The sequence below is a fragment of the Prionailurus viverrinus genome, chromosome D4 (genome assembly GCF_022837055.1).
Source record: "Prionailurus viverrinus isolate Anna chromosome D4, UM_Priviv_1.0, whole genome shotgun sequence".
Lineage (NCBI taxonomy): Eukaryota > Metazoa > Chordata > Mammalia > Carnivora > Felidae > Prionailurus > Prionailurus viverrinus.
Window position 1 is genome coordinate 3,100,013 of NC_062573.1, and position 16,134 is coordinate 3,116,146.

At 42.0% G+C, this 16,134-nt stretch overlaps 1 protein-coding gene across 4 annotated transcripts in view; it reads right to left on the minus strand.

Moving 5' to 3' along the window:
* The window catches only part of PBX3 (PBX homeobox 3), a 221,938-nt gene extending 208,267 nt beyond the window's left edge, over positions 1-13,671 (minus strand). For 2 of the 4 annotated variants that reach the window (XM_047830104.1, XM_047830098.1), the window contains exons 1-2: positions 13,393-13,671; positions 12,380-12,453 (exon numbers count right to left, since the gene is read on the minus strand). In XM_047830104.1, coding sequence (XP_047686060.1) covers positions 12,380-12,453; positions 13,393-13,592 — 274 coding nt within the window. In that variant the 5' untranslated portion in view covers positions 13,593-13,671. Of the gene's footprint in view, positions 1-12,379; positions 12,454-12,730; positions 12,890-13,392 lie in introns of those variants that run through there. The other 2 variants (XM_047830100.1, XM_047830099.1) reach the window with 2 other exon arrangements.
* Positions 13,672-16,134: the final 2,463 nt, after the last annotated feature.

Below are 16,134 nucleotides of genomic sequence, written 5' to 3' on the forward strand. Positions count from 1 at the left end.
TCAAATTTCACACATGTTTAACTTCCTATTCGGTGTACTTGTAGGTACTATATGCACAGAAAAATGTAATTAGCCTAATTTAAACACAAAAGGCATGGTTCATTTTGGCACCATCAGATACTCGCTCTGTTCGCTAATGTTTATGTTTACTAGATTATTGTTACCATCTAATTCATACAACGAAACAGCCCACAGAAATGTAAATACAATTGACTTTGAAAAAAAATGTTTTTAAAAATATACGACAGGTAGAAAAATTCCTATTAGAGGTATATACTATCACAGTAATATTTTACTGATTATTTTATAAATTCCGCAAAGTGAACTTGTGCACTGGACACAACCCTTATGCTGAATTACGTTCCTCTCCTACACTTACAGAACTAGGACTAAAATAGAGAATAACAGTATTTTCCTGCAATGAACATGGGAAGCACAAAAGAAAACGATGTTTAAGAGCTAAATCATTCAAAAGCAAACAATCACATTTAAAGCCTGAGAACTGAGATTTATAATTTAATAAAAAATTTGTATCTGCTTTTTCTTTTTTAAGGGAAACATACAGAGATGGACTTTAAAATAGAAAGTAAACTTCCAGGGTCCTGAAATTCAAGCACAAGATAATTTCTTTTGTGTTGCTGTTTCATTTCAATGATCCCAACGCAGAACAAACTGTATGAAATGAACGGTGCGGATAGGTTGGAATGGGAGAGTTGTAGAGTTAAATAAAGCAGATTTGTAAATGGCAGGATACTCGCAGCAACTACGTGGTTCTTGCTCTGAGGCAACTGATGGAGCAGAGCTGCTCAGCGGCACTTGACAACAGCAGTGCTCCCACAATTGTAACCCTCAAATCCAATCAATCGTTGCTCTTTGCATTTCAAGCAGCTCCTGGCTGCCACTGCCTGAAGATAACTATTTTACCACCTCTGTCATGCCTAATTAACAAGTCAGATGTACAATTTAGAAATTTTGCAATTAACCTGCTAAAATATTGCTGGAGGATGCTAATTGTTATGCCAGTTGCCATAAAAGCTCATTTGCATAACTTATGTGTGAAAAACAATTATGAGCCGCGTTCACAGACGCGGTCCACAAACTGCTCCTAGCTACGGATGAGAGGGCCACAAAAACACTTAATTCATTGCCCACAAAATTATGTTCCCCCTTTTCTTAAACAGCATCTGTTTTGTGAAGCTATATTCATAGAAAATCCCCAAATCAACAATTAGAAGCATATGTAAATGTGCGATTACAGTTCTTTTTCTTTCATTGACAACTTCTCCTTTTTTGCTTGCATGAGGAGTAGGGGATGATATGATAAATGCCTCACTGTTCCAATTCCCTTGCACAACAAATAGGAAGTACATTTGGCAGTGCCAGTGAAACTGCCAGCCCACCAGCCAGGAGGAAGCCATTCTCCTCTGCTCTATCTAGTCACCGCAGCACCATCACTAGAGGCCACTTTAACAACAGAGAAGCTAAAGTCAATTGTTTCTTCAGTGAATAGGCTTCTGTTCTCCAGCATATATTTACTGAGGCATTCAGGGCAGATTTTTGCCATTAAACTGAAGTCTGTAAAACATGGTTGTCTACAAATATTTACACTAGTGCTGACCACAGCTCCACTGCCACTCAGTGTCACTTTGGACCTGACCACATTTCTTTAAGCTCGGGTTTTGCCATCTTCTTTGAATTAGCAATTTCCACGACTTTCCTGGCCCAAGCTGAAAGATTCTGCCACCACCTCTGGCGCAAAGAGAGCCTGGGTTGCCACTCCACTATGGATGGGGCAAAGGGCAAATGACTTCACTTCTGAGGTGTTGGTTTCCTCGTCTACACACTGACAAAGTACCCACCTTGGAGGGTTGCTGCAAGTTTAAGAGATACCATACGTCATCTGCATTATGTGAATTTTTTCCAAGAAGTATGTATTATATTTTAAATTTCCAAGTGCAAGCATTTTTTTTTTTTAATGCACTTAAAACACCTAGCACAATACCCGACACACAGATGGTCCTCAAGAAATGGTAGTAGTTTTTGTTATCGTCATTAAATGAATGGAATCTTCTGGAGGGGAGAGGTTTCCTTGCCTTTTCCACTCAGCTAGGTTCAGCAAATTAAAACTGCTTAAGGATGAACAGACTTGGCAATTCTACGTCTTGGCCATCAATTCTAACACTTAAAATTGAAAAGAAAAACTTTATAGGAGCAACTTATCTTTTTTCTCACATTACAATGGTTGACAGCTTACTTTTTCAAATTAGAATGATGTCTGTATTTCCAAAATAATTTTATCACTGAGTAACAATCAACTAACTATAAACTTTAAACTCCTAATATTCAAGTTAAAACAAAGTACACACAGAGTGTAGTTTCGTTCTAGAAAACCCTCATACATTTAAGCCAGTATTTTGTAAAGTATTAGAAATTTAAGAGTGACATAATAATCTCAGTAGCTAAAAAGCCATAAGGATAATCAGTCAAAAAGAGAATTGGTTTAATGTTAGAAACTACAACATCATTAGCCTGATTAAACCAAATGGAAGAAATGTTTCCTTCTTTGAACATAAAATGTCATACATTTAGGTAAATCAGAATCAGCTCATGTAACACATTAACAAAATAGAATTTCTGTTTATAGAGTCCATCATCTCATTTCCAGACATTCCATTCCTATACATGATCACCGTCAAAAGGTCAAGAACCAAGAAGTCAATAAGTTCCCAAGGATACCCTCAATATCACATCACTGCTCTAACAAGTGGTGAGCAAGAAGAAATTCAGTCAAGTCAAACACCCACACCCCATACACAGTTAAAAGAATTTCCTTCATTTTTTCCCTCTACTGATTCCAACAAAGAAATATGACGAGAAAAACTGGAGGGTTCTCACTTATTTGAATAACAAGTGAAAATCTAAAAATATCTTCACTGTATGTTATTACCAACTGTATCACTGGGTTTTATAGTGACAGGCCTGTGCTATAATTTCTGAGAAAACCTCTACATAAAGCTCCATAAACCCAACCATTCCTGTAATGTATCGCCTTATCTAGCACACAATCATTTCAAACACAACTTTTCATGTTAGTATAATTTGTTCAAAAATGGTAATAAATACATCCATGAAGCCAGAGAAATCATTGCACAATCTATTGTAACTTGTTCTTACCAGTACTGACAGTTAATCCTAAACCTAAGATTCAATGTAAAAGAAAAATAAAATAGTCCAATATTACTTGGTTTAATTAAAGATATTCATTATACACATACCTTTTAATGGACAGACGCTCCCAATCAACATTATAAATAATCTGGGCCAACTGCAGAGTAATGTCTGTGAACAATTATCACAAAACTAAAACATGGATAGCTGTCAGTTGGTGGCAGAGTTCTTGCTTTCATAATAAATATAAAATCAATTTCCTGTTCTAGTTCCTATTCCAAGTTGAAAATGATATATCTGACTATGAATTCCAACTACCTTCATCCTTAGTGTTGTTGTTTTTTTTTTTTGAAAGAAGTGGGGGGGGGGGGGGGGGAGAAACTTATGACACTACCTAAGTCAATTCTTCTTCATTTGAGGACACTAATATAGTAAAGGTTTCTACAGAACATCACATACAAGCTTTCCATTTCCCTTATATACATGTTTTTAAATGTAGTGATTCCCCCCCCCCCCCCATCAAATGCCAGTCAAGTTATTTCAGGAGTCCCTCTCAATTTCTCTATAAATTCCTACATGCAAGGCTTTGTATGTGTGAAAGCCTGTAGAAACCTTTTATTTAAAAAAAATAATACTAATATGCAATTTCAAAAGCTTTTTGTTCCCATTTCAATCAAAAATAACTTCCTATGCTTTAAATGAAATTTTGCAAGTAATCACAGACTAATGAGGATTCATTGATTTAACTAGTTCAGGGAGTGTGAGAAGGGAATGAGAATTTAAAGGAAGCAAGTTATTTCATTTAGAAGAGCAGCTAATATGTAGGTACACTAAGTCCTCTTCACTGAGAAATGTAATCGGGACTTTTGTCTCAGGAGAGACTCTCATTGCCCTCTCTGTGTGCACATTCCTAATTCCCATTAACATTACCAGGCACCACACATGCACACCGAGGAGATGCCAGCCTTGGTAGTGAGTATGCACGGCAGCTGTGGTGACTAAATAATCCATATGGCTCTAAAGAGAAGTTATGGTTTACTGGGTCTAGAGTCATAGCCACAGTGGTGGAATTCAGACACCAGAACCAAACCTCAATATAAATGTTTTATCCAAACTCTGTCCTATCTAACCACACCCTGGTAGCAGGGCAGAGTTTTGCAATTCTACTTCTAGCAATGGTTTACAACAGGTAAAAAAGTTCCACGTTGGAGGAAATCTTAAATTTTTCATAGGGCCAGAGAAGTTCTGTCTTTCTTGCAATCTACCATTCCAATCACAGTATTCATTCATGTAATCTCCCAACAAAATACACAAAATCACATAGTGGCTTTACAGACAGAAATATCGGAGGCCTGCCTTAAATCACCAAGGTCAGCAAAATCAGAATCAAGGACAAAACTCAACCTCCAACATGAAAATCAAATAATGTGGTGATCTTACACAACAGATATATGCTGACATGTAAATGCTACAGGTGTGTGAAGTGCAGAGCATAACCACTTATGCTAACTGTTTCAGCTTTTAGGTACCGAAGCATAGTCTTAATGCTCATTTAATATAGTTTCCCGAAGCCCAAGTCAACTATTTATTCTTTCTTTCCCTCATAAAGGAGAGATTCTTGTGAAGTTCAGTTTAGTGAAGACTGCTGCACTAGCGTGCACACACGTTTACACTCTGAAAAGAAGTGATAACAGTTACTAGCCACGTTGCTGAAATTAGGCTTTAGAAAAAAGACTAGATGACACAAAATTCTTAGTATACTTTCATATAGAGAGAGTACAATAAACACTTCTTTGTATCTCCAATTAGGTCAATTAATATTCAGAAAAATTCTGTAACACCACGTTTCAATAATCATAAGAGGGGAGAAAATACACTGATGTTCTAGAAGCTTCTCTAGACCTTTCAATCAATTTTATTTATATGCAAAACCAAGAGAAACTAAAAAAAAAAAAAAAACAAACCCAACCCCCCCCCCCCCCCAAAAAAAAAAAAAAACAAAGCTCCTCCTGATGCTAAAGCTCTCAATTTACTGACAGGCAAATGGCTTCATGCTGCCACTTAATCTCATTTCTTGCATAATGCCCTCTAATTAGCATATCAAAGTGAATTAATACTTCTAGGGCATTAGCAATGGGGAAATCTGCTCCAGGCTCACAATAGCAGTTAAGAGAGAGCCAAGAAATCCTCAAAAACACCACAAACCACTTTGCATTGCAAAACTGTTCAATTTATTTATCCTCTCTCTCTAAACACTTTTACCGCACACTGTTTTACTACTGTTCACCAAACAAAATGATAATTGCCAAAGTTACCAGCATCTGTAATGCCTGTTTAGAATCTTAATTTAGATTATGTTGCAGATAATTTCTATATGCAACCATTTGTTCTATTATAAATGTTAATATAGAGACAGTGGAAATGTTGACATTCTCAATTAGTTAATTTGAATTTGAAATAAAATTTTATGGGATTTTAAAATTTATGAATTTTTTTAATGTAAAAAGCCACCTGCTGGACTCTGATGCCTAAGAAATGTGCTTTGAAAACTGATGTATCACATAAAACAAAACAAACACACAAAAAAAATCATTTTGCCATAACATATGTTGAGTCTCCCAAATAATGGTTTAAACATCATGAGGAATCATCAGCCTTAAAAGGCTTACAGTGTATACCAAGTCCTCATTAATATGATCACACAAAAAGGGTTAGTGTTCAAAATAGCGTAACATTTTTAAAGCAAACTGAAGAAAAAAAAGAAGTACAAAACTTTTAACAATTATTTTTATCCATACTTAATTTTAATTGTTTTCAGTCCTAATCAGCTACTATCATATAGTCAGTCCAAAAAAAAAAAAAAAAAAATACTATGCCAATTCAACTTAAAACGTTCTATTACACCAATTTTTTGCTAGACATACACTCAAATTTAGTACCAAAGCAAACTACTGTTACCGTCAAAACTACAAACATATTATACTTATGGACTACATCTACAAAAAAATAAAGAAGAGATTCTGGTTACTATTCTACCTACAACAGCAATAATTAGAATTAAGTTTGAAGATTATTGAAATTTGTTTTCTAACATGTTCTGTGTCTGATGGCATAAAAACGATAGTTTATTTTTTCAGTGACCTGTTCAAGCATTACGTATTCATTTATGTGCTAAGTATAACAACACTATCACCTAGCTGTGATAGCAATTTGTTTAATTAGCTTCTAAAACTTTGTAAAAAAAATCCGAGAGCCAGGTCTGGAAAACTTCACCTGGAAAACTTCGGCCAACTTACACTACACAGTGATGTAAATTATTTACTCTCTTCATACTTAAAGACTCAAATGGCCTATGAAGTAGAGCAATGCTTGAAAAGGTCAACATGGAAAGGGTGGTGTGCGAGCTTTGTTAGTCAGTTACTACCTAAATCATGCTGATCACACTGATAAATGGCTAAAACACAAGCCTGCTGAGAAAACAAATAAAACATTATTCTCACAGTGTCAATATTGAAATAATAAATACCTAAAGATGTCCACATGTACATGAATAGAGGAAAAAGAGTCTAAAATCTTTATTTAACTTGATGTGTTTGTGCTGACATTTTAAGTATTTATTCTGAATAGATACCTCAATGGTATGAGTATAAAATAAAGTGGTGACTGATTTAGGGTGTGGTTCATGAAATGTGGTTTCAATTCTTTATAACCATACTTCATATAACAGAACTTCATCCTGTACAATGCCACCATAAAGTATCAAAATATAAATAATCTAAATGAAATGTTAAACTTAAATCTGTCTTGTAAATAGCCTTTTACAAAATTTATAAATTGAAATCTAAAAATACAAATGAAATTAATTAAAAGGGAAAGAATCACAGCATGAAAGATGTACACAGATACACTTTATGAGAGCCGATGAAACAATATGCTCTTTGGGGAAAATCAGGGCTTCCTTTGCCACCGTATTAATACACTTCTGATTAGGAATAAAATTATGTAAATTAATAAAGTAACACAGTAAAGTCCCAAGTAAAAGACCAAAACTACACAAATCTGTAATAAAATGAACTCTACTAAAACTAAGGCATGAAAGAATTACTTGTACAGATCAAGTTAGTATTGACAAGAAGGTTCAATATATTTTTATAGGGAAGAAGAAAAAAGAGTTGGAAGATATTCCCATATTTTTAAGATAATACAATACTTGATCATGAAGTTCTAAACCAGTATGGTAGTTGGATTTTTTTTCTAGGTTTTCTACGAATATATTGCATGTGTTATCTTAAAAGGAAGAGAGAGGAAAAGTAAGTTAGAAAAACAACAGTCTTTTACATCTTCCCTCAATACCTCCTTAAAAGCTATGGTGAGTTATACATACAAATCTATAGAAATAGATAAAATTCAATAAAAATATTCTTAAATTACTTTAAGGAAAGATTGGTGATAAAGTGATAATTAATGACATTTCTAAGATATACTGATTTTATATTTTTTTCCTGTTTAGTCATTTAATATTTCCAATGTAAACAAGACATAACGTGTCAAAAATTGATATGAAATTTAAAATGTTAACAGTCCATTAAAATTGGCTTCCAAATAATCCTAGAAGGGTGGGAGTTACAGAGAAAACAAGATTGGCCAAGTGTTGCTAACTACTGAAAGTGGGCGATTAGTTCATGGGGGTTCGAGTTTCTCTTCTCTCTACATGTTTTTTATGTTTCCACTTGTCCATAATAAAAAGTTTTTTACAACTGGAAAATAAGTTCATTAAAATACAAGAATGAATCATATATGGAACAGTGCATTTGCTTTTAAAAGTCTGGAACAGATAATGATAATTATATTGGAAATACTGCAAAAGTAACTTAAAAGAACATATGCAATATATACAATAACATTTATTCTCACATATAACAGTTTTCACCTTTCCTATTAAATTTTCACTTCATGGAATATTTGGTTTTTATACACTGGGAATTAAAGAATTACAGGGCACTGTGCAATGAAAAATGAACACATTTTATACTGAATCATTAAAAAAAAAAGAAAACAGAAAAAAGAAGATTCCAATAAGTCTCGAAGCCTGTAGGGTCAGAATTAAATGGAGAGGTATTCACTGAGTTCCCTGCTCTGTCCTTGAAACCTAGCCACACTGATAACACTAAAGATAAAAGGTTTAATCACATATATATCATATCCTAAAGGCACAGAAAAACTCACATAACAAGCTACATTCTTAAATCCAGTTTTGATATCTAAAATTCTTATGACTCCTTCTGGGGGAGGAGGGTCCTTCAAAAGTAAAGCATTTTTAATAGTCATTTTCTTCTTCTCCTTAAACATAAAAAATACTTCAACCAGCCCAACCAGCCAAGCAGGCCTTTTTCTTCCCCTGCGGACACCTCCTGCAGTAGAGAAGTTCATTAAGTTTTATGATCTTCCCAAGTCAGTCCTGCTTATAAGCCTCACAAAGGCCACAAATCTGGCAAACCATCATGTATGCCATTAGACATTACTAGTAAATGAACGCTATTTAGGGTTTGTGGTGGCAATAAATCAGAGTTTGGTTGGCAGCTATCAACATAGAATATTTTAACCTACCATTTAGAAAGGAAAAGGTTGTGTTGTTGTTTTTTTTTTTAGTACAATTTTTTTTTCCACAGTATGCTTCAGTTATATACTGAAATGTTGGGTTTTCATTAAAATTTCTTAAAAATACATTTCTTTCTCAAAAAGAACCATTTTGTTCATTTGAACTCTCATAATTAAAGGTTTGGGAAAGAAGGCAGATTTGTGAGGATGGAATATTTTCACAAAGAAAAGTACTTCAATAATCAAGATTAAGGTGGCCAAAAAGATGTGAGGGAATGCACCAAAAGAAGTATGTAGATGAGGAGACCTCAGAGCATCAGGAATATTTAAGAAGAGATAGATGGTAAAATATGGCTAAAAAGTAATTAAGAGGAAAATCTCAACATATATATATAACTCTCTCGCTAGTTGCTTAGTTTAAAATAGACAAATATGTTGATTTTAAAGTCTATGACTTTTCAGTTGCTTTCAAAATGCATAAATATCACAATTCAACTAGTGATGACGTTTCTACCCCAAAATAATTGTATGATGAATTTTACAAAAGAATACATTTTCAAGAAAAAGCAAGCATCTCATAGTAAAAGTATACTTTCCCTACCTCTGAACAAGAAAATAATATAATTGTGGTAGATTACCCATTTATCTGTCAGAAAGGAAAAATACCTCTTCATATGTGGTAGGAGAGAAAAAAGATGTTTCCAACTAAATCCCTCACGTGCATCAGAACTGGCTGTGTTCACTGCCTGATCAGAAACCTCAAAACCTACTGGCAGATCTATAAATACATGGAATTTTTTTAAAGAAATGATTTTGTCTTATTTTAGGAGAAGCACAACTGAAATGACATTATCCACCGAAGTGACAGTTCCCCCCCACCTCCCCACCAGACAACCACCCCCTACCCCTCCATTATGCAGAATAGAGTCATCACATAATGTTCCGGTTTCTGTTACAAATGACTAGGTAAACTTTCTCCAGATTACACAGAATTACTCTCTGGATACTATATCATTAGATTAAATAAAATAATCTACAGAAAAAACATTATGCAATACACATATATTCTATAATGCTTATTTTATAAGTTCATGATGTTTCCAAAGCCTATCTGTGGGAACAGATGTGGGGAGGAAGGGGGGAGGCCTGAAATTTGCTGCCCTGCTTTCTTTGCTTTGGTAACACTAATGTCTACACAGATGTTTTATTTCAAATCAAGGATACTGGGTCCAGCGTCCCTGTCTCCTTCTAAGACTACTTTTGGAGGGTGAGGTGGAGCTATGGGTAGTAAGGGAGAAAGGAGAGGAGAGAAAGAGCTTCACCCCCATCAATCATTCGGTACTTAAATCCCAGCCCTCTCGAGCTTAGAGAGGCAGGCAGGAAGATGCCTCTGCCCAGACAGCCGCCTTTACTCTTTGTTGGCTGTTGGCTTTTTACAAAAGAGATAACGTGCAAACTTGAATATGCCGGCCAAAGCATAAAAAGAGGATCTAATTTACAAGTTATCACTGAAAGCCTCAGAAACAATTTTCAAAAGACAAAAATTTCCTTTGTCAGCTACCTCTTGCTTCTTAAATAGCAAGAGCCCTACCAAAGCTCTCTCTGCCAGTAATCCCAGACTCTGAAAAGACTTGTTTCTTTTTCGTAACTCACCTTTGACATGAGGCTGACTATACTTTCCTTTCAGAATGGTGTAACTAAGTCTTGTGCAAATAAGCAACTAGAGGACTTATGCCTCCTAATTGAATTCTGCCTGCTGCTAAATGTCTAAACAAGAAAAGCAGTTTGCTGGGTTTGGTTCTCAAGCTGGCTAGGCCAAAACTTTAAAAAGGCAAAAAAAAAAAAAAATGATAAATACATACATACATACATACATACACACAAATAACGAGAAGGGGGTGATAGGGGAAGAATATCAATCCCCTCTCCCTAGTAATATAATGCCCTGTGAGTTGAATCAATCTTAATATTCACAACATAGTCAATACCCCAGTGCTTAGCTGTCAGCAGAAACTGAAGTGGAGCCCTGATAGCAAGAAAATCCTTGGACATTAAGCAACATAATTTACTGAGAATTGTACACTTTCAGGCTTCTAAACTAAAAATCTTCAAGATTTAATGTTTGGTGTCTTATTTTATAGTCAGATAAAAATTATCTACCATTTTAAATCACATTGCTTGCTAAAAGATGGCTAAAAATCAACACACAGTAAAAGTTAGGAATTTAAAATGCCTGTGGTTTTCAAAATGTAAAATATACCTTAAAAGGGATCGCTCAACATTTACAAACCATGAATACTATGTGAATGAAAAGGAGGAAAACTATCTTTAAGGATCTCAATATTTTCTGTTACTTATGGTCTTAGCATATATTTTAAAAGGTGGCAAAAACCCATCATCTTCTTTTGATTACTTTTAGAATCAGAATAGCATTGCAGAGTGAAAAACCTGTTTAAAAGGAGGGCAACTCTCCTACCAACAAACAAGTATATTTTGTGTGTTATTATTTGTACACTCGATTTAAACACAATGACATTTAATGTTTTAAACAGCACATTTGGATATTGCTATATCCTGAACTTTTAACTTTCTCTTCTTTGCCTGAAGTTAAAAAACAGCAACTTTATAATACCATATAGCCAACACACACACACACACACACACACACACACACACACACACACACCAACAGTAAAGCTTGTTTAATGCACTTATTTGCCATATACAGGGCAGATAATGCCAAATTGGAACTAAAACATCTAGATTAAATTTCCAATTCCATTTGAGTCACTACTACCACCTCAAGACTAAAATACCCTTAATTTTAAAAAGTCTAACAAGAAAATTAAATTGAAGTGAATTGCCAGAAATTTGTTTAACGTGTTCTTGTAGTTTTTATTTCAGCACTTCTGCAAAACCTGTCTTCTCCTGCATTCCCTGCCTTGGACACTTCAAAAATTGTTTAATCTGCAACTGTGAACCTTTTTCTACTTTACAAAATATATTAAACATATTTACAGTGTAATGACTTCAAGCATAAAATTTAATGAAAGTACTAATAGATGTAATACGTTGAACATGCCTAAACACATCATTACCCTTTCTGGGTCCTTAAAAGTAGCCTTCCCAACTAAAACACTAATTCAAACATCCTACTGGAGTCCGTTCAATTGAGTCTATTCTTCTATTTGTGGAGCTGAAGCTTAGGGCTGTCTAAGTAAAACAAAGTTCGGGCGATGCTTCTCCCGGGGACTCGGTCCCTGGCATCCAGTCTCCCGTTGCTCCTTTTAAAAACTGACACACAAACGAGGCGAAAGGAGCGGGAGAGGGCGGCTGGTGCTCTGGGCCCCCTCCCAGCCCGCAGCCAGGGGCGGCCGCCTGGGGACAGCGACCCAGCCCCGTCCGCATCTACACTTCATTTTATACCAGGAGCGGAATTGAGAAATCGACTCCAGATTTATTGCAGTTTTTTCTCAAGACCAGGAGGTGGGAAGCAGAGAATGATCAAAGATGGCGGTGCCCAAAAGCAGCAGCTCTCAACTGGAGAGTGGAAGGAGTAGCTCTGACCCCACCTCGGGGGTCTCCAGGCCCACTGTGGGGCGCAGCCTCTTACCTGTTTTCTCTTTGATCTCACACAGGACGCTGAAGAGCGCGGGTTTCATTCTGTGACAGTTCAGGGCATGTTTCCTAAAAAACAAATAGCAAAACACAAAGGTATTAGCATCACCTATGGAATAATATGGCGCCTTCCTTTAAGTTAGACCCAAGATTTAATTCCGGCCCTCTATTTTGGAAGGCTCCTTGGAACCACGACAAGTCAACAGAAACTCAAGTTGACTAGTTAGCGACAGCCCGCAAGCTCCGGCGGCTAAAGCTCCAGCCCGAACGAGGCGAGACCCATCTGCCCGGCAGGCAGCAGCCTCGGCGACCGCAGGGCGCGAACCCGCGCGGGGAGCCTGGATACCCCGGCAGACGGCGGCGACCCGGGGGAGGGGACGGCGCGGCGGGGCTCCCGCGTCAGCCCTCCACAGGGGGAGCGGGCGCGGCGCGGGCGCCCGGCCGACTGCGGCCAGCGGGCGGTGACAGCTCGGCAAAGTTTGCGAGGCGGCCCTCCCTTCCCCGAGAACTTGGCCGCCCGCACCCAGACCCGCCAGGGAACCGCCCATCGCCCCGCGCCCGCCCGGCTGGGGCGGCCGCCCGCACAGCGAGGGCGTCCCGCGGCCAGTGGAGCCCTGCACCGCGACTCCCGGCCGGAGGAGAAAGTTGCACTTCCCGCAAGTGCGGCCCCGGGCCCTCTTGGGGCGGCGTGCACGGGGTCCAGGCGGGAGGTTTGAATCCGTGGGAGGGGGCCGGGCTGCCAGAGGGCCAGGCGAGGGAGGGCGAGAAAACCACAAAATCCGCGTGGCACCAAGTCCGTCCCAAGCCCCGAGAGCAACTTTGCCGACTCCCGCCCGCGTCGAGGGGTGAGGGCAAGTCCCCCCGAGGCCCGGGCGGGCGGGCGATTTGCGGAGAAAGTTCCCTGCCCGGGGCTGAGGCCCCTGCCCCGGGCGCCACCCCGGGCCGCGACTCGGCCGCGGGCCCGGCTCCCGCACACACACAAAAGATGCTTAATGAGACGACACCAACTTTGCTTGCGCCTCGTCCAAGCTCTGGTCGGTGATGGTCATGATCTGGTGGAGGATGTCGCCGATGTCCTGCTTCCTGCCGTCGCCGTCCGCCCCTTCGTGGCCGTGCGGGGGAGGCGGCAGGGCCATGCCCCCCTGCACCGAGTGGCCGGCCAGGTTCACCCCGGCCAGAGTCTGCAGCATCCTGGATTGATCGTCCATCCCGCCGCGCGCGGGCGGGAGCGGGCGGCGGCGGCGGCTGAGGCGAAGGCTGAGGCGGCGGCGGCGGCGGCGGCGGCGGCGGCGGCGGCGACGAGGGAGGAGAAGAAAAGAGGGGGAGGGGGAGGGGGAGGCGGCCGCGCGCTCCCCGCCCGCGCGGGGAGGGGGCGGCCCGGCCGGCGGGGCCCGCGGCTGAGGCGGTGCGGACGGGCGCCCGGCTCCGGCTTCCGCCCCCGCCGAAGCTCAGGAGAAGCGCCGGGCGGAAGCGCCGGGCTCCGCGGCGGTGGCGGAGGCGGAGGCAGCGGCGCCCGCTGCCCTCACGCGGCCGCCGCGCCGCCTCCTAGCCGCCGCGCGCCCCGCCGGGCGGCCCCGCGCAACTTGCTCCTCAGCGCCGGCCGAGTTGCCGGGACGCCCGCCGCCCCCCGCGCCAGCCTGCGCACTCCCCTCCCTCGGCCGCCGCCGCCGCCGCCGCCTCGGCCGGGCGGGATCCGAGCCCCGGCGGCCCCGGGGGAGGGAGCGGCGGCGGCAGGCGGCGGCGGAGGAGGAGGCCGGCGGGCGGGCCGAGAGGAGCGAAGGGGGCGGAGGAGGAAAGTTTGGGAGCAGGCGGGCCGGCGCAGCGGGGCGCGGAGCCCGATGGAGGGCCCCGGCGGGCCGCGCGCCGGGCGGACAGCAGATTGATGGGGCGGGAGAAGTCGCCGCCGCCACTGCCGGAGCCGCGCACCCTGCCAGCAGCCGCCGCGGACCGGGCTCGAAGGCCGTTCGGCTGAGGGATTGACAGGCTGCCAGTGCCACTCACTCACTGCGGCCCCGGCGCCCGGGGGGAGGGGCGGGGGCGAGAGGGAGGGCGGGGAGCGCTCCGCACGCTCCGCCCCCGAGGGCGGCGCGCGCGCTCATTGGGCTCTGCGCCTCCCGCCGCCGCCGCTGGTGCCGCCCCCGAATTACGGCCCGCCCCTCTGGCCTCTGATCCCCAGCGCCCGAGAGCGCGGCACTGTGTCCTCACGCCTGGATGCGTCCTCCGCCCGCGGGTCTGGGCCCCCCCCACCCGGCCTGCAAACGCTGTACCCACACCCCAGCTCCTGATCCCTAGTGTTAGCAGTCATGAGTGCGAAGAGTTGTGCACGGGACACGGGGCAACTCGTTCCAAAGCCACCCATGTGCTTCCCGGCAGCTCCGCGAGCTTCACGCCTTGGACAGCGCCTGGTACACTTTCCCGCTCTTCCCGTCGGGAGGTGGTACCCTCAGGGTTCCGGCCGCCAGTCCCAGGCCAATCGCATTACGCTAGGAACCGAACGGGGCGGGACAGAGGCAAGAAAGAGCTGTCGCAATTGGAGCGTTCGAAATGTCCTGGGCAGAGGCGGGGAAGCTGCGGATGGTGGCCCCGCCCCGCCCCCCGCGATCACCATAGTAACAGAGAGGGCGCTGCTCCGAGTTGGGCCCGCGCTCCGGCCTTGGGCTGTTCCTCAAGAGGTGACCAGGTAAGGTGGTGGCCTGTTGTCCCGCATGCTTGATGTCTGCTTTGAGCGGATCCGAATGCCATACACTCTCTTGAAAGGGGAGCAAATGAAAATATGTCAGAGGGAACTGTCTCGGGGAGGAGGGAAAGGGCCTGACATCCAGGACCAATTCAAGCCTCACAACACTTCACATACTCTGCAATTCTTGGTAATCCAGGGATTACTCCTTTGGCAGAGTTTGCTTTCAGCTGCCTCCAGATGGACCAAAGCTGCAAAAACGAGCTCTTTATTACAAAGATATGTTTACTTAAGGATAGACTAGATTTCACTCATCAACTTACCCCATCACCATGAGTCATTTAATGGTGGGGTTCCCAGCCACAGATTTGCATATCCATAACGCCTTTTCTTCCATTGTTCTCTGTCTACAAATAGCTAAAACCGCACATTATTTAGGGATCTAGATTTCAGCCGCTTGTGGACGCTTGAGCTTTCTTGTAACCTGATTTCCCAAAAGGCTTCAACATGTTTTCTCCATTTTGAGTTTCGCGGAGCTCATCGTAAATGGGTTCTTTGGTTAGGTGTTTCTGAAAAGTCTTGTTCATTCCCCAAACTCAGTAAGCTGTCTTATCTGAAACCAAAAATAGGGGTATGAGATATGAAAAATGGCTCTTACTCTGCAGGGTTTAATGTAGGACAAGCAGTTCTTTACATGCCAGATGGATTCTTGGAATGAAGCAGGCTACTCGGTTCCAGGTTCTTTCCTTCATATGTTGTGTGTACTTTTAAATACTCCCCACTGCAAAGCTAATAGCTAACCTTATAGTTAGGCAAGCTAAAATCTTTACAAACTGCACAGCTGCTGGAGAGGGAGTTCCAAATAATCCACTCTGCTTACTTACTTCCAAAGAAGCCCCCTCATGTTCATTAATATTCTCTGCTCTTCTATAGCCCATTCATATGTCAAGTTTCTGATTCTTCTTTCAAGCCCCCATTATGGGTTACTCATAGACATCATTGATTGGGCTTTCTCTTTATTCTTCACTTGTTTTTCAAAGCTGTCACCAAATCCTTATGCATTTTTTGCATAA